An 18,372-nucleotide genomic window follows, 5' to 3' on the forward strand; every position below is an offset into this window, starting at 1 on the left:
TGAACAGCACCTCTGAGGATTTAAATGTTTTTTTCTTCGGAAAATGCAGTGGCACAGGTTTTATGAGCATTTTGCAAAGAATTTTACAGGCTTAATCGACCTGGCTTTTATGGTCGGCAATATTTATCAGCTCCACACAAGCCTTCGCTTTTATGGCCTCCTGTGAGCTTTGACCCCTTCAGCATTAAAGCTTCTCCCCCGCCTCTGCGTAAAGATGTCTACAGTGCAGGAAACAAAGCGGTTAGAAAAAAGGCAAAACAGGTGTTTAAGTGGTGCCACTGTGTACTGTTGTGTTCTGTTTCCAGGAGCCAGATTTAATGTGCTGTTGTTAAAAATCTGACATTTGTTCTCACACTTGACGGGATCATCGCTAAAAACAAGGAAATAAACTTTTTTTTTAGATGGTAATAGGGAGGCAGGTCTAAACTTGGTGTTTATAAACAGGGTAAATTATAATCCTGGTCACTTTTTAAAGTAAGGTGTCATTCCAGGTAGAGTGTGTGAGTTTTTCCTGCCCTGCCCTCCCTCTGCCTCACTGCAGTTGTTCATTAACAAAAGGAGACCAGCCTGTACTAAGGTGGACGATTAAAGAACTCGGTCTTTACCAAGAGGAACATAACAGCTGTTATTTCTTTTCTTTTTGGTCTTCAATCTCGATATTCTGAATTTACTGAAAGTTTTGGGGGCCGGATCTTACGCAAAACTTCTCTTACCTGGATTCTTGGCATTGGATCAGGAGAGCGACTTCTTTTTGGTTACTGCAGAGATGTGCTGACTTCTGTTTTTGAACTTTTGTCATCAGTGGGGAAGATATGTCGTGCTTCCAGCATCCTGTTTACCTGAGCAGAGGTCTCTATTTTTGACATCTATACTAGAGCCAAAAATTCAGAGGCAAAACTGAAAGTCTCAGTGATCAGGATGTCCAGTTTACTTTACCTGGGCGTACTTACGCTCGCCATGGTCGCCAGTGACATGATTGATGACTGTTTGAATTCAAACCGTTCTTACTACATGAATATTGTACTGCTGGAGGACAACACTTATGAATGGAGCATGCCACTTGTGAAGGCGGCCGTGGAACAAGCTATTCTAGCTGACAAGCAGGAGAACGATAAGTATGGTATGGACAGATAGATACCCTACAGAAAAAACACACAAAACAAAACACATCAGGCTCAAAGAACAACAAGAAGGGTATCAATATATACAGCAGTATCTTAAAAGTCTCTCTGCGAATGCATTAACCTACACAAAACATACTTTACTGTCAACTTTCACACTTAGCTTAAAAATTAAAAATTAAAAAACTGGACTGCTTGGTTTTTGTTTGCCTAGTCTAAAAGTATGACATTTATGTATGACTATTATCTTATTTTCACATGAAATTGTATTTATCATAGGTTAAAAAGATATAACATATAAATACATTTTTCTCAAGCTGCCTGCAGATAGATATAAAAGATACCTCTTTCTAGGTCCTTTTACTGTGTGTACAAGGCGAGGCTAAAATAGTCGGGTCCCGCAAGGAAACCATTAAAGTAGCTTTTAAAAGTGTTCTGTGTATTTGAATCATTCTTCCAGGAATCTGTCTCACTGATGTTTGACCAGTGTTTTACTGCTCGTGCGTGTTTACCACGAAAAAGTTAAATACATCATTAACTTGTGGTTTATGTACCAAATCATATGTCACTTTCGCTGTTGTTAAATAGTTCAAGGTTGCTCGTTTTATTACTAAAAGGACTGATGCAAGATTTCTGCAGTCAATGCCAACAGAAGGACAAAAGATGACTCACGGTTCTCAGGAATGTTTAATAGCTACCATTCGACTCTGATCCTGTACTCCGTCACACACAACCTTGGCTGTGCTGTTAACAGCGGAGCCAGAGTTGCTCTGGTGGACAAAAGCATTTGTTATGATGCTATTTTAAGTAATTTTTAGCATTTTATTCTGTAGGGGAAAAACATATTGACAGATATGATACAAATGAAACTAATTTAGAGATTTAAATATGTTATGTTTAGATATGTTATTTAAACATATCTGCTGTATCTGTTATTAAGGGACCCTTTAAAAAAAATGTTACTGTTCTTCCTGCTTCTGATGCAAATTCAGCCATTAGACCTATTTTTGCCAGTGTCAGACTAATCTAATCTCATTGTTTTCCGACATTCATAACTCTTATCAATTTTTTTTCCACGACTCAAGGTTTAGACTTCACTTTGACTGCTAACTTCAATGGGTTCAACACCAACTTGTACAAGCGGCAGGGCTGCGGGAGCAGCACGTGCGAGGGGTTGACAATACTCAAGAAACTAAACGTAAGTGTGGTTACTTGCTTAAACATAGTGGGCACAATCAGACATAACACTTTCTGATGTGATTTTCTTGTTCCTAAAGCCTCAGAGTTTTTTTAAAGCCTTTGTTTTAGATCTTGTAAATAGGTCTGAGGGGTTTTTGCAGTTCTGCGACTACTGATGGTTTGAGGTTGTTATGCTTAAATTGGCTTGTAACTGGCATCATTACACACAGCAGGACAGTTCTAGTTGTAAATATGAACTTAACATCATGAATGGACATTTTCATTTCTTGGGGATGCATGAAAATATTATTTCTAAAACATCATCAGTAGAAAACAAAGAAATCAGTGATGACCTCAGCTCTCTGTAGACTTTTTCCATAAATGTCACCACTGTTATTCGTCATAATTCAAATAATAATAATAGTAATATTTATATTTGATTTGTAAAATAACCTTTCCTCATATATGAACAAAAGTAATGGGACATCTACATGTTACATCTAGAGAAGGTGCCATGAAGCTCCCGGTGGACAGTTTTTATGCTGATGTTAATGCCAGAAGGGATTGGGAACTCTTTTGCTCCCTAAATGCTTCCACTTTGCAATAAAAACACTTACATCTGATCATAGAGGATCTAGGAGGGAAGAAATTTATGAACTGACTTCTTGCAATGATGGCATCCTATTACAGTGGCACGTCTGAATTCAGCGAGCTCTTTAGAACAACCCACTCTTTCATCAGTGATTGTAAAGGCAGACACCATGACCCAATACTTTTGCCCATTTTATGTACCAAAAAGTCATACAGTATAGACCTCAGGTAAACAATAGTCAGTATATAAGGTCTGCAGCTTGGAGATATTATCTGACAAGTGTCCAGTGTCAGACGAGCAGAGATTTGAGAGGAAAGGGGCAGAAGTGAAAGAGATCAGAGAAATACTGAAATATTTTTCTGAGTGGTGTTGGGAGCAGGATGACTTGATGACTTGTGCTTGATGCCACAGACTCATTGATTATGTGAAGATGATACTGCCATCACTTGCAAGAGATTAAACTATGAGCTTTGTTTGGTTTAGATTGAAGGTAACTGTGTGCATCGGTCACAGAGGCAGCTGAGCTAAAGAGGAAGTTTACCAGAGGGTTTGGTGATATAGAAGTTATGATACTTATAAATTAGTGGAATGTCAAGATACAAGTATCACCACAAACACCAGGCTAAATAGAAGCACAGTGCAATGTAGACAAAGCATGCCGCATAGTGAACTCAGTCAGTGCAGCTGACATTAGGCCAAACAGCTGACACTGCTTCCTCCAGCACAGTCAAGAGCAACAGATTTGTCCAATTTTACTGGGGACTAATGAAATGGATTTGGGGAAATATTGCAAAATTACAGAGCTAGGAGGAATTGAAGCAAAAAGACTAAATGCAAGTACTAGACTGTGAAGTAACTGCTCTGAAGTTCATTTTCCTTAATGCAGTTGTAACTTTCTTCAGGCTAATGGTGAAGTTGGATGTGTCATGCTGGGGCCTTCCTGCACATATGCCACCTATCAGTTAGTAGAGTAAGTATGGATCTTTTTCTTTTACTTTCAGGAGATTTTTTAATGCATGAGTTTTTAATTTTTGCCCGTTTGTTTTTCTCCAGTGAAAACATTGGTCTGCGTTTAACCATTCCCATCATCTCTGCTGGAAGTTTTGGCCTCTCTTGTGACTACAAGCCTAAACTAACCCGAATTCTGCCTCCAGCACGAAAGATCTGTGACTTTTTCCTTCTCTTTATGAATGAAACTCTGCCATTCAAGGAGGAGCCGTGGAGCCGATTCTACGTCTATAAGAAAACCAACAATGCATCTGAGGACTGCTTCTGGTGAGCCAAACTCAAGTGATTATGGATAAGATCTGTTGTTTCATTTGTACTCCAGCATAAACCGGCTTTTTGATTTGTTTCATTGCTTTGCCACAGGTATATCAACGCACTGACGGCACCTACTAACAAGTTTATGCTGGGCACAAAAACAGAGCCAATTCATGGAGAGGAGGGCCTGAAAAAATTGTTCCAGTCTCCGAAAAGACACAGCAACAGTGAATATATATATTTTTGTCTGTTTTTGAGAATTTATAGTTTTTTTAATAAAGCAGAAAATGCCTTGGTCCTCTGGGGATTTCATTGTAAGTTGATTATTTAAGCCGTAGCAGTAGTCAAGACTGAAAGAGCTGAACAACCAGTAGTCTGACTGAAGAAGTGCACAAAGACAGCTGAAGAATTTTCCTTCTTGCTTACTGTAAAACTGATTTATTTCTTTCAGTTTTAATCTTATGTGGGAACACTGATGAGATGATTTCAGTAAAGGAGCTGGTGGGCCAGATTCCCAAAGACTTCCTGTTTATTCTCATAGATGTGTACAAGTAAGCCTGGACAGGAATTTATTGTTTCACACATGCACTGCTACCACAATGTTTTTATTAAGTGGGAATCAAGAAATCTTAATACTAAGAAATATTTTCCTTCATTCAGCCCTGATTATTATTTAAACACCACATCTTCTGCGGGTATGGAAAGTGTCTTAGTGGTCACTCTGCCGCAGAGAAACTACACCTCTGGCTCTTCATTCAATGAAACGGTGAGTCGCACCTGAAGCTCAGAAAGAAGACCACATGAAGTAACTGCTCGGTCTTTTATTGTCCATTCTTTCGTGCAGATAAACGATTATGTGGCTGGATATCATGATGGGACTCTGCTGTTTGGTAAAGCACTCAGAGAGAGGATGCTCAGCATACAAAAATACAACGGGACCGACAATGGCTCTCTGGGTGACAACCCATTTGGAAACATCTCATTTTATGGTGCGTATGACCAGAGATAACACAGCTGGAGGCAGAATGCCGGAGGACTGTGATAAGCAGTATCCGGGAGGACACCATGCCTATTCAAGTAGCTGAAATAAGAAGGATGAGTTAAACATTCTTTTATTTTATGCCCACAAGATTGATGTTGCTTAGATCAAAGTTTGACTGCAGCTGAGGAACAAAGATGGCTTTCACATTAAAACACAACCGCCGTCTCTTTTTTAAATTCTGCTGCTCTGTGTTGAGGTTTTGGATGCTATCATACAACAAAACCAATCATACCTGAAGATGACTTCAGATGACTTTGAAAGGATAAAGAGATTTTCATTGCTTGTTTTTTCTTCAAGTTAATATTTACTGCAGTTCAGCTCACTGTAATGTGGAGATTGTCCTCCAAGATACAGAGTATGAGATCAAAGTGAGTATTTACAGCCCTTGATCTTTTGTTTTATGGTAACTTTTATTGTTTTCTGGCTAACTCTTATCCTGCCCTCTTACTTGTACCCAAGTAAAAGGGTCAGTCGGTCTTCTGGATTTTTCTTTATGGTTAAAAGGTACAGGTATGAAAACGATTCCATTATGATTTATTTTTCTGTACCGACTACAGCAATAATGGGATGCCACAGACTGTATATAAAAGATGGATGAGTCACCATAAGGTCACCTGCTTCTGGGCTCAGTTTTATGAAGCCTGCATGTCAGGGGTTTTGGAAAATGGCTTCTTTTTTTGCAGCCAGAAGTGATTGTCACCTCTTGATTTCTACATGGAGGTTTGATTTGTTCTACGCTTGTATGAAAATACACATGTTTTCTGTCTGTTACTGCAGTCACAAATAAATAGCTTTTCAATTGTTTAATTCACATAACTGTTGTTTGTTATATATAACATTAGGAATCTATCAGGGCAGGACAGTAGCACAGTGGTGAGCACTGTTCCCTCACAGCAAGAAGGTCCTGAGTTCATTTCAACCATCAGGGCGGGGTCTTTCTGTTTGCGTGGGTTCTCTGGCTTCCGCCCACAGTCCGAAGACATGTAGTCATGTGAGGGGTTAGGTTAATTGGTAACTCTAAACTGCCCATAGGTGTGAATGGTTGTCTGTCTCTATGCGTTATGAGTTATGTGTACCCTGCCTCTACCAATCAATTTTATTTACAGCAGTCACATGTTTTATTGTGAAAGGTAGGGCCAGGAAGAATCCCTCTTTGAACATTCATAGAACAATTTAAGTTTCACGTGTATTATTTTATGCATGTATACAATAAATCAAGTTTCCACTTATGAAAGTGTTACCGTCGTCAGCAGTCAAAGCAGCCACATCCTGAACTTTACGTTTTAACAAAATACAAATGGATGAGTAGTTTTTGGGCTTTTAAACATGGGAGTCTATAAGGATTGAGTCACTTTAGGAGACAACCTCCAGTGGCCACTCCAGGAGCAGCAGTTCTTGCCACCCTAATCATTACTTTAATTTTTCGAGTAGTGCTTTTTGTAATTTGTGTGTGATTTATCTGTTAATCCATTCAGCTGGCAATAATTTTGATTAGAGTATATAGAATCTCTATGTTTTGTAGTTATTGTGTAAAGAAGAAAAAACAAAGCTTCAAAAGATCAACTTTGACTTTCAGAAATGCAGATTTCTCATGTTGTATAGCTGCAATTACCTAACAGTTAATAAAGGATATTAACAGAATTTATTGATAATGAAATAATTATTTGCAGTTTTTCATGTCAAATTTTTAGGTAACATTGAGTCAAAGCATTTTTTTTTTACCGTAAATGAAACTTTTTGGAAAAGCATAATGCAAAAATGTTTTATTGTCTTGTTTATATGATTGTGTGTGCAAGCAGGTATGGGAGGACACTATGTGCTTGATGAATATGGGGACAGAGATGTTAACTTCTCAATCATTTACACATCAGCTAACACTGCCAAGGTGAAACCTTTGTTTATTAATCAGTTAACACTGCTGCATTAAAAGTGAATAGCTGTTTTTTTTCCTTACATTTTTCCTCTCTCTCTTCCTCTGTAGTATAAAACTCTGCTATTGTTTGATACATCACTAAATAAAACCATCAATTACACCCAAAACCCCACTCTGCCGTGGGCAGGAAACAAGCTGCCTCCTGACGAGCCAAAGATGCCGGATGGTAAAACACACATGAACTTTTTGCAGAATAATTTATAGAATGATTTAATGCTTTATTCAAGGCAAAGCTCTGAATCTTCTACTCTATTCATGCATGTCTGCTTTCAGAGTTTGACATGCAGGAAATCATTGTGATTGTTCTGAGTCTCAGCGTTGTGGTGGTGACGGGAGTCGCTCTTATCTTCTACAGGTAAACTGCAGATTCATTTCCCAGTTGTGGTAGAAGAGCTGCATGTCACATTTTAGCACAAGTGCATCACTAGAGCTGAGCTGAAAAAATGAGGCAGTATTTGCCTTATTTAGGTAAAGGAGGACAGGGTAACAGCTCTGTGGCAAATACTGCCTTGTGTTTTTCAACCTGGCGCAACAACATCTTATTATGCAGTAAACATATACGATCATTTACTGCATGCTTTTTAAAAATATTTTTTTACTGACAGGCAGAACAGGAAAGAACGCTGTCTACAGAAGAAATGGTCTCACATCGAACCTCACCTGATTGGCCCTCTGGATGAGAAGGAAGTGTCTCTGAAGGTAAATGCTCTCATCAGCAAACTTTAACTCCAGATTTTATTCCCTGACTGCTGAAAAAATGCAGCTCTATGACACAATAAGGCTTTTTTTTTGATACGCATTAAATAAGATAAATAAGATATGACTACATGAAAATGTCAGAGTATGTGCTAAATTGTTAAAGTTCAATAAAAAGTGAAACTGATGTCCAAGAGTCACACAATCCCAGGTGATAACAGATGATCTTAATGCCTTGCAAGCTGCTTTGCAGCCCATGTTGAACATGATACACCTAGAAGGAAGGTGAAGGTTAAGTCATGGATGCCTGCTCTGTTTTGGACCTGTTTGCTCAGTGATTCTTGTGTTAGAACAGGGCCATACATCTGCAGCTATCTTATTGAAAATAAAACCTGTCCTAAAATGTATGTAAAGCTCAAGGTTTTTACCATTGACGATCAAAAAGCTTTCAGATCTATAGCAGTTCAAGATAGGAATGTGTATGTGTGTGTTTATGAAACAGATTGATGAAGATAAGAGGAAGGACAGTATATACTTCAGGCAGCGAGGCCGCTACGACAAGAAGGTATCAGCAATCCAAAAAATTGATATCTGATTTTAAAAAGATTCAAAGGGAAATGATCATGTCGGTCCTTTTCTCTGTGTTCTCCAGCCTGTAATCATGAAAGAGCTGAAAACCACAGAGGGAGACTTCACCGAGGACCAGAGGATTGAGCTCAACACTGTAAGATAACTCTGCGTTTTATCTTAGAGGTTAATAAAAGTACATAAAAAAAAATTAACTCTCCCTGCCACTGTCTTCATGTTCCAGCTGCTGCGCATTGATTACTACAATCTGACCAAATTTTATGGCACAGTGAAGTTTGAATATGGTGTGTACGGTGTGTTTGAGCTGTGTCAGAGGGGCTCCCTCAGGGTAAGAGCAGAGCAACGTTCACACACTGTTTCTACCTTCATATCAGGTCCTGCTGCTGGGATTTCTGTTCGTAAATCAGTTTATCTTATCGTTTAGATTGTTTTCTAATCTGTATAACAATAAAAAAAACAAACACCCATGAGCACAGAAATGCACTCACCAGCCACTTCATTAGTTACACCTGCTGTTCCCAACGGTGCTCGACTGGGTTGAGATTTGGTGATGTGGAGGCCATTTGATTACAAAGTTCAAAGAACCAATTTGAGATGATTTGAGCTTTGTGTCTGCTTTGTGTCACACTGCATGCAGAAAAACACAATTTTTGACTCTATGCTGATTTGACTTTTCAGTGCTCAGCGGCATGCATAGTTCACAGTGACTTTGATGTTCACTTGTTGATAAGTTAGGGACACTCAGTGTTTAAAGAACACTTACACTGTGTATGAATGCATATGATTCAGACTCTTTCACACACAGACTTGTTTCAGTTTCCAAAAATGCTAAAACTTGAATTTGCTCATGTTTTCCCCCCCAGTACATTCTCAGTGACAGGATCTCTTACCCAGATGAAACATTCATGGATATGGAGTTTAAAATATCAGTCATGTATGACATAGCAAAGGTATTGTTTCTTTAAGTTGCCTTTCTGAGTATGTGATTTATTAAATGCTTTCTTTTATTTTTATTTTGCCTGTTTTCTTTTGGGTAACTGCTTTGTTTTTAAATACCACATTTAAAGCACCTCCAGCACATATTTTGTTTCAGCAACATATAATTTCAGGATTTTCTTAAGAGAAAAAACGACCAGAACACATGATAAAAAATTGTTGAAATAGCAAATAACAACCACTGCTCTGCTGTATATATTCGATAGGGCATGTCATATCTCCACTCAAGCAATATTGCGGTCCACGGCCGCCTCAAGTCCTCCAACTGTGTTGTCGACAACCGTATGGTGGTCAAGATCACTGACTTTGGCTGCAACACCATGCTAAATACAGGAAAAGGTAAGCTTTAAAAAAATGTTATCAGTGTGGCTGAGTATTGATCTAAGCTCTGAGACCATCGTTTTCTTCTAAAAGCTCCTGCTGAGTTAGAATCCTGCTCTGTTCTGAGTGTTTGTGTGAGAGTTTTGAGTGTTTGAAGCTTTTGGAGTGTATTTCTTGATTTTAATTTAATCATATCATTTCTTGACTTAGAGAGTTTAACTGGGTTAATTGTGTTTTATATGCTTGGGTTGTATCATCCTTCTCTAATGAGGGTTGCCAGCATGGGTTAGACTGACGGCTCTCTAATGGTCATTGTTGCCTTGCTCTTGCTTTACCTGTTGGTTGAGCTTGGGATGACATGTCTGTGGTCAGGTGAGCACAGTGATGTGGTGGTTAGCACCGTCACATCACAGCATCAGCCAACCTCCCTGTTGGCTGTGGCCATTCTGTGCAGGGTTTGCCTCTTCTCCCTCTGATTGCATGGGTTTGCTCCTGGTATTCTGACTTCCTTGAATAATAATCCTCCCCTCATAAACTGTCCAGGATTTATGTTAATCAAATATAAACATTAGCTTAACTAAAGCAACGATATGACTGGTTTGGCCTCCGACATTACCTTACGGTGACTGCAATGCATGACTAAATCATGACAAGCTTTTCTTGTTAGTTTTTCTCTGACTTCTGAAGTCAGTGTGAGGAAAAAAGACTGGGAAGGAAAAACAAATTAGTTTTCTGGCAGCAAACTGGCACAAAACACACAACAATTATAAAAGGTATAAACTGGGGGAAAAAAACTGCTTTTAATTCAGAGAGTTATTTTAAAGTACTCTCAGGAGTTAAATAGGCTACTAATGAAATCAGAACACAGGATTTTTAACTGAAGAACAACGTGACACTATTGTATTGCTGTAGAACCTCTACAGTAGCTGTAGACACAAAAAAAAAATGCAAAATTTCTTTGGGTAAGACTCCATCCTGTTTTGGAGGGGGCGGGGTCTGATCGACTTTCGTAGCCACATAGCAGAATTTTGCTATTTGGCTGCGACACATAGCAGCAGCATCTCTATCATAAACAGCAATCACCTTGGTTTTAAATGGCGTCCATGTTACTTCACAGAGTAGCATAGATGCTATTTTAAAGTTCTCCTTGACCAGCCAGACATAGACTTTTTTTCACCAGTGGATTCTCCACACTTGGACAATTGTTTTAAAAAACAAAAGAGATTGCTCTCATTTGTAAGGGTTGTAACAGTAACACTGCCGAGGAGCTTCTACTCCACGACCCAGGACCTTGTAACAGCAGTGGCGGGTCTGAGGTCTGCAGGGAAGCAGAAAATGCAGCCAGGCTGGCTCAGGAAACTGGGGTGAGGTCTCAGTAACTTCTGTAGAGGCTGCTGGATAAAGTCAGGATTGTTTGGCCTGTTAGATGTAATCAGGACTCATTCTGCAGGTAAACAGTTAATCTCTTTGCCTGACTTTCCATCATTGCTGAAGAATCACTATTATTATCTTTTCAAACATATCAACTATGAATAGTTAGAGGTGTTGCTTTGTCTACTGTACCTGTAATAGGCTTCAGGGGCAGCTGGAGGTCCCTGTACAAAGCTCCCATAGAGACACACAGTAAGGATCTCCAATAGAGAGTCACTATCTGTTTCTGTCAGGCTGAGGAAATATTGCACCGCCTGTGGCTTGGCTGTCAAAGACTAGCTAACCTTTTTCTTTGCTCCAGCAGCAGCTCACTGGGTTACGTGTAATTTCAGATAAGTCTTCTTATTTTTTGTTCAAAGTACTGCAAGACAGCGGAGGAAGATATGTCTGACGAACATTCTAATAAGCCAGGCTAAGATGAGCACTGGCTACAAGGGGAAGTCAGATGAAGGGGGCTGACTTTGTAAATGCTGAACTTATGTTCAGGGTTAGGGTAGCTGCAGATTTAAACATAGAATTAATATATTTGAAAAATGTGTCTGACATTGAAAGGTGTGATTCTGATTGGTGAAAGTAACTGATGATAAACTGATGTTGCTGGTTTTCTGTCCAATCAGATTTGTGGACCGCCCCGGAGCATCTTCGTAAATTTGGGGTGTCTCCAAAAGGCGATGTTTACAGCTACGCCATCATTGCCCATGAGATTGTAATGAGACAAGCCCCTTTCTACACAGAGTACTGCACTGATGTTAGAGGTAGGCCACCATTATACAGCCATAAACAGCAGAACTGAAAAAATTTATTTCTGTCTTTGTCAGTCGGTTTTCATTGATTTAAAGACCCTTTTACACATACAAGATGCAAAATTCGGCACACTGTGAAACACAGAGGTCACAGAGTAACATGTGTCCCATACTTATCTTGTTTAACTGACCGCTGTGCAAACCCACAGAGAAGATCTACAGATTGCAGCATCCTATCGGGCACAATGTCTTCAGACCTGACCTGAACTTTGAGGGTGTGTCAGACAGAGAGATTGAGGTAAAAAAAAAAAAGCCTTTCAAACGCAAAGGAGCTGTTACAGCAACACACCCTGATTCTTATAGAGTTTATAAAGTTATATGGATCCATTCAAGTAAATTAAGTAGATAAAAAAACACTTTCCTCTTCTTTTTTTTCCTTGTGTTTTTTATGCGTGTTTTGTGTGTATCTCTGTGTCTATACAGCTGTACACACTGATAAAGAATTGCTGGGAGGAAGACCCAGAACGGAGGCCAGATTTTAAAAGAATCGAGTTAACGCTTGGAAATATTTTCAGGTAGATTCCCATTGTGTGTTTCTTCGGTGTGGCTTCGATTCATTTTTATAACTTGACACATTCCGAACTAACTGCCAAACACCTCACCTCAAAGACCCAAGTGAGGAGGTTTTCCTCAAAAATACGTTTTTCTGTCATATTCTCTTAAATGAAGAGCAGTAAGTAGCAGTAACAGCTGATATGGTGATATAAAACATTTTTGATCTGATGCAGTAACCTCCATAACCAAGCCACAGAGACGTACATGGACAACCTGATCCGTCGTCTGCAGATGTACTCCAGGACTTTGGAGAAGCTCGTGGAGGAGAGAACGGCTTTGTACAAAGCTGAGAGGGACAGAGCGGATCGCCTCAACTTTATGCTTCTTCCTGGGTGGGTTTTTACACTCAGCTGACTCAGAGGCATCTGACACCAGGAACTTTCAAGTCTGCATTCTCCTCCTCCTTACAGTGTTTCTGTATATGTTGTGCTGATTATAGTGTTGCACACCACACATGTAAAAATAAGCAGGTTTAGCAGCAGCAGGCAGTGGTTTTGTTTAAAAAAACAAACCCCTCTAAATATCCACCTGTTTAGGGACATAGGTTATGCAGATTTACACTATTTATGAATACTGATATTAATAATGTTATCAAATTTAACACATGGGGCAGGGATAGCTCAGTAGGTAAAGCGGTTGCCCCATGATCGGAAGGTCAGGGGTTCGAATCCCCTGAACGGCTACCCTGAGGTACCCTTGAGCAAGGCACCATCCCCACATACTGCTCCCTGGTGGCTGCCTTCTGCTTCACTGAGTGAATGGGTTAAATGCAGAGAAGCATTTCCCCACGGGGATCAATAAAAGTGTACATCATCATAAACATAATATAATTATAACAAATTTTCAATCATAATCAGTGATTGGTAATTGGAGTATTTTGTAATACAATACCTGGCAAAATCTATAGAATCTCCACACTTCATTCTTTTATTTGTTTTTGCAGAAGAAAAAAAATTAAGAAGTATTAAAAACACTTAATACTTTGTTGCACAGCATCCAGCTTTTATAATGGTCAGAATTATATCAGGCCTGGGGTTTACTATTGAAAAATAATTGTCCATCAAACTGCTTCCAACATTTTGAGGTCAGAAATAAGTTGCTAGGTCAGCTTTGTAGGGAGGAGGCTTGTTGTTGTCCATTTTTTGTTTTTCATTCATTTTTATTTGGATAGAGATACAGACCTTTTCCTTTGATTGCCTTTCAGCAAGAAAAGATTTAGCATTCGTTGCTCTGTAACAAGATGGATTATCATCCTCAAAGTGACTTTGCCATCACAAATCTAATCATGAATTTGATTGTACACTTGTGCATTTACTGTTGAAGTAATGACCGCCGTCTCTTCTGGGCATTCTATCTGACTATGCAGCCTTATAACTGCATAGTCATGACCAGTGTTGGTCAAGTTACTTGAAAAAAGTAATCAGTAACTAATTACTGATTACTTCCCCAAAAAAGTAATCCCGTGACTTTACTGATTACTTATTTTCAAAAGTAATTAATTACTTAGTTACTTTTTAAAAACACGATTTACAACCTGAAGAGGTGATAAAGCGATAGATCTTTCAGCACAATTCTACTTTTTCTACATAATCCATCATACAAAATGTAATCAAATGGAAAAGTCTCTTTTTTTAAACTTCTTTTAACAGTTTTAATCTTTTAACTTTATGTATCAAGCAAAAATTAAATTATATGCAACATTCTCTGACTGGAAGAAATTAGTTTAACATATAAACCCATTTTCTTCACATTCCAGCACATAAAATAAAATATTTTTTGTGTTTACACTCAGTCTTTCAAATAGATGCAAGTAAAACACAGCTGAAAATAAATAAAATCAAAGACTCAGCGGTCCTGTTGCTCTATTTTCACCTGTAAAGCAGGCGTGGGGTGGTTTGCCCTGGTGCAGGTGAGCCGCAGCGGTCAGTGGAAGAATCCGCGAGTTTCTCTGTCAATTTCCCATTACGTCGTTGCACACTCGGTGCTTGTTTAAGTAATCAGATTACCCATCTCTGGTCATGACTGAGCGCAGAATTTACACTCCAGCATTTACTGTGTGTAGAGGCTGAAAACCCCCATCATGCTGTTTACATGTTGTAGTCATGTAACATTAATATATCTGACAGTAATCACATTTTTCACTCTCTCTGCGTCTCCATAGCCCAGTGGTGCGTTCCCTGAAGGAAACGGGGAGTGTGGAGCCAGAGCTGTTTGAGGAGGTCACCATCTATTTCAGTGATATTGTGGGATTCACCACCCTCTGCTACTACAGCACCCCCATGGAGGTGGTCGATATGCTCAACGAAATCTACAAGAACTTTGACAGCATTCTTGATCACCATGATGTCTACAAGGTAGCTTAGCAGGATAACAGAAACCCAGGCCTCTACTATCAAGGAGGTCACAATTTCTTTAAGCATTAATCTATAATTTCTAAGAAAGTGCTTAGGGTTAGACATAAATATTTTCTTTTTGAATAAAGACAAAGATTTTATAGATAAGTTACATTTCCATTGTCTCGTAGGTTGAAACGATAGGAGATGCTTACATGGTTGCATCCGGTTTGCCCAAACGTAACGGCAACAGGCATGCATTGGACATTGCCCACATGGCCCTGGACATCCTATCATTTGTGGGGACGTTTGAGCTGGAGCACCTGCCTGGGATTCCTCTATGGATCCGTATTGGTGTACATTCAGGTACCAGAGATTCACAATGATTTTACTATGGTCTCATCCGAATTTTGCAAAAGTTGGGAAGCTGTGTAAAATCTAAATAAAGACAGAGTTCAATGATCTACAAACTTCATAAAGCCACAAATGATGTTCACAACAGAGAATAAAAAATACATCAAATGTTTAAATTGAATAAATGTAACATTTTATGAAAACTCCTGGCAACTGCTCGTTAACAGCAGCAACAAAAAGCTGGAAAAAAGAGGAGAAAATATAGAATTTCTTACCAGTAAAGATTGGCAGAGGTTCACAGATCTGCAAAGATTTTATGTCTCAAAATTATGGAACAATTTTATAATAATGGTCCTCAAAGTGAAATTGTGAAGACTTTGACAAACTGATCATCTCTACACTAGATAATATGATCACAGATTGAGATATCTGCAGTAATCTCGCCGTGCAAGGGCCAAGACTGAAAATCAATACAAAGATACTTGTGATCTTCGGACTCTCAGGCAGCGCTGCACTAAACACAGACATGATTCTGTCACTGCATGGGCTCAGCAACACTTCCAAAAATCATTGTCTGTGAGCACAGCCGACCGTGCCATCTACAAATACAAACTCTATCATGTAAAAAGGAAGCCAAACGTCAACATGATGCAGGAACACTTCTGTCTATGCTAAGCCAAAACTCATTTAAAATGGACTGAGACAAAGTGAAAAAGTATTTTGTAGTCAGATGAATCCAAAAAAAATGTTTCTTTTTTTTTTTTTTGCAAACATGGATGTGCCACATCCTCCAGATTAAAGAGGGTAGCAAGTGTTCAGCAGCAAGCACTCAGTTCATAATTATCTATCTCTGATGGTATGGGGGTGCATTAGTGGAAATATCAGTTTGAAGCATAATTTCATGTTTGTTAATGTTCTCCTAAAAATTCTATAAACCATTAAGTTTAGACCTCTCTGTGTGTAGCCCTCAAACTCGGTTTTCCTTTGTCTGTCATGGAGCTGCTGACATCTAGTGGCCAAATAATATATGTGTAGGTTAATGTTAATTATATGCTAATAAAAAACTAAATACTTTTTTTTTTAAAGGAGCATAAATTGAATCTTGTTATGTAATTGTGTCCAGGACCATGTGCAGCAGGAGTGGTGGGGAAGAAGATGCCTCGCTACTGTCTCTTTGGAGATACGGTTAACACGGCTTCACGGATGGAGTCCACAGGCCTGCGTAAGACAACCACACACATTTTACACACTCACAACACTGGCAGCTTAGGCGCTTAGCTTGAATTGGCACAAAGGGAGGGCAGATGCAAGCACAGAGTCTGATGGCTGCTTTTCACATCATCTTTCCAGCTCTGAGAATTCATGTCAGCCAGTCTACCATCAACATCCTGCAGAGGACGGACTGCAAGTTTGAGTATGAAAAACGAGGAGAGACGTATCTGAAGGTGAGCTGGGTGGTGTTGGGCTTTTTAACTTACTTATTTACTTTAAATGCCATACCGCACAAACTGAGGTCACGAGTGTGTGTGAGTGTTTCTGTTTGTCTGCACTTCACCCACAGGGTAAAGGAAAAATGATGACATACTGGTTAACAGGCGTGACCGGGGGAAGTTACAACCTGCCGACGCCACCGAGCGCGTGAGTAAAGTCCTATCAATAAAGATTTTTTACACAAACTGTTGAAGAACTCTGGTATACCCTGAACACAATACGTAAACAGTATTATGATTTAATAAATAATGTATGTTCTTTATATTATTAGATTACCACCTACTTTAAAGTGCTTCATTTGTTAATTGATAGACTAATTAACTGTAAATTTTTTAAAAAGTTACTACATCAGGATGAATTATGCGGATGTTGGCGTAATACATGCTGCCACTCAGATAACTGCTTTTCCAGCCTTGCTTGTTTTAGCGAGACAATACCAGACTACCCTGTGGACATGTTACAGTAAAAGAGTCAAACTGGTCAGCCTGAAGTTCAGACCTGGCACTCACTGAAAGTATTTTTCATATTATGAAAGAAAAAATATCACAAAGAAGGCTCCAAATTGTTGAAAACATTTTTCATCATTCGTCTGCTTGTAGGTAGTGAAATAGCTAGCTTGTCAGTCAGCTGTCCAATGACTTTTGAGCCTTTGTAATGCAATAGTTTTTGTTAAACCCCTTGTATTAAAGCTGCAAGTCTGCACTTCAGTCACATTTAAAATATTTGATCTGAAAAAATTACATAATTGTGGCACAATCCAAAAAACCTATGGATCTAAAGGGTGGTTCAAAGCTTGTCCAATGTTATGCACACTGAGTTCATAAAGAGCAGTTTCCCCCTTGTAATGTAGTTTTCTTTTAGACAGATTGAATATTAGATAAAATATATTGTAGGCTAGCATTTGGTTTTCAATTTATATTTTACCGTTCCACATTTTTTTTCAGAATCTGCCTGATACCTAATTTTAGTTTTACATCATTACACAATAATCTAAAACAATGTTACTGTCTCAGGGAGAACTTCCAGTCGCTTCAGAAGGATCTGGCAGAGATGATCGTGTTAAGTCTGGAGAAGCGTGGAGGGGACAGCTTCAAAAAGAGGAAGACCCTGTCCACCAAAATCCGCCGGAGGGAGACCAACAGCAGCGCGCAGAGCGACAGCCTGCCAGAGTACTTCCACCTAGCTGTCACTGAGAACCCGAGCACCTACCTGTGATCATAGAAGAGCTTTCAGCACAAGATGTAGACTTCGTACAAGTTTGTCAAGTTAGATTCAGGACTGCTGGGTTTCTTTGGACAGCTTTGTTCATTCATCGGTTGGAGAGACAACGCCGCAGCAGCACGTCTCTTCATCCCCAACAGCCTAACGCCTTGAGATCAACTCGCCTTGCTGATCCTTTAAAGATGTTAAGTAGTTACTGTTGTGGCACAAAGAGCGGCATATTTATATACAATTGTTTCTCCATAAGCGATCCAGATAACGTGGACGAGGATACCCAGTGCACTCTTCTTTACTTTGAGCCATCCTTCTGTTTATGTCTCAATGTTGCCTGCAGGAAGCTCACTGATTGAGCAACACGTGATAAAGAAAATATATATTTATCGTGTAAATATTTTTCTGCTTCAAAGACAGTGGAACTCTATCCAAACAGTACTCATCAAGACTATTTTGCAC

At 39.2% G+C, this 18,372-nt stretch overlaps 1 protein-coding gene across 1 annotated transcript; it reads left to right on the plus strand.

The window, feature by feature from the left end:
* The first annotated feature begins 280 nt into the window (after window positions 1-280).
* Window positions 281-18,310, plus strand: gucy2ca (guanylate cyclase 2Ca). The gene is made up of 27 exons (XM_005947022.2): window positions 281-1,120; window positions 2,207-2,319; window positions 3,795-3,862; window positions 3,946-4,167; window positions 4,264-4,382; window positions 4,607-4,706; window positions 4,816-4,921; window positions 5,000-5,144; window positions 6,997-7,082; window positions 7,179-7,296; window positions 7,404-7,485; window positions 7,736-7,829; window positions 8,329-8,391; window positions 8,479-8,550; window positions 8,638-8,742; window positions 9,278-9,364; window positions 9,617-9,749; window positions 11,780-11,917; window positions 12,115-12,203; window positions 12,389-12,480; window positions 12,694-12,852; window positions 14,682-14,874; window positions 15,045-15,219; window positions 16,331-16,429; window positions 16,558-16,652; window positions 16,769-16,845; window positions 17,712-18,310. Exons 1-27 carry the CDS (start codon window positions 919-921, stop codon window positions 17,911-17,913), a joined length of 3,234 nt encoding a protein of 1,077 aa, XP_005947084.1. The 5' UTR covers window positions 281-918; the 3' UTR covers window positions 17,914-18,310.
* The last annotated feature ends 62 nt before the right edge of the window (window positions 18,311-18,372 follow it).

The sequence above is a fragment of the Haplochromis burtoni genome, unplaced genomic scaffold (genome assembly GCF_018398535.1).
Source record: "Haplochromis burtoni strain Fernald_Lab_line unplaced genomic scaffold, NCSU_Asbu1 Contig_514, whole genome shotgun sequence".
Taxonomy (NCBI): Eukaryota; Metazoa; Chordata; class Actinopteri; order Cichliformes; family Cichlidae; genus Haplochromis; species Haplochromis burtoni.

What these genes read in the sequence shown, in the direction of transcription:
- gucy2ca (XM_005947022.2), top strand. Translation starts at nt 919, where the DNA reads ATGTCCAGTTTACTTTACCTGGGCGTACTTACGCTCGCCATGGTCGCC. An exon ending in AGAAGGAAGTGTCTCTGAAG is followed by an intron (nt 7,830 to 8,328) that starts GTAAATGCTCTC and finishes TTTATGAAACAG; the next exon opens with ATTGATGAAGATAAGAGGAA. An exon ending in CTGCCGACGCCACCGAGCGC is followed by an intron (nt 16,846 to 17,711) that starts GTGAGTAAAGTC and finishes TTACTGTCTCAG; the next exon opens with GGAGAACTTCCAGTCGCTTC.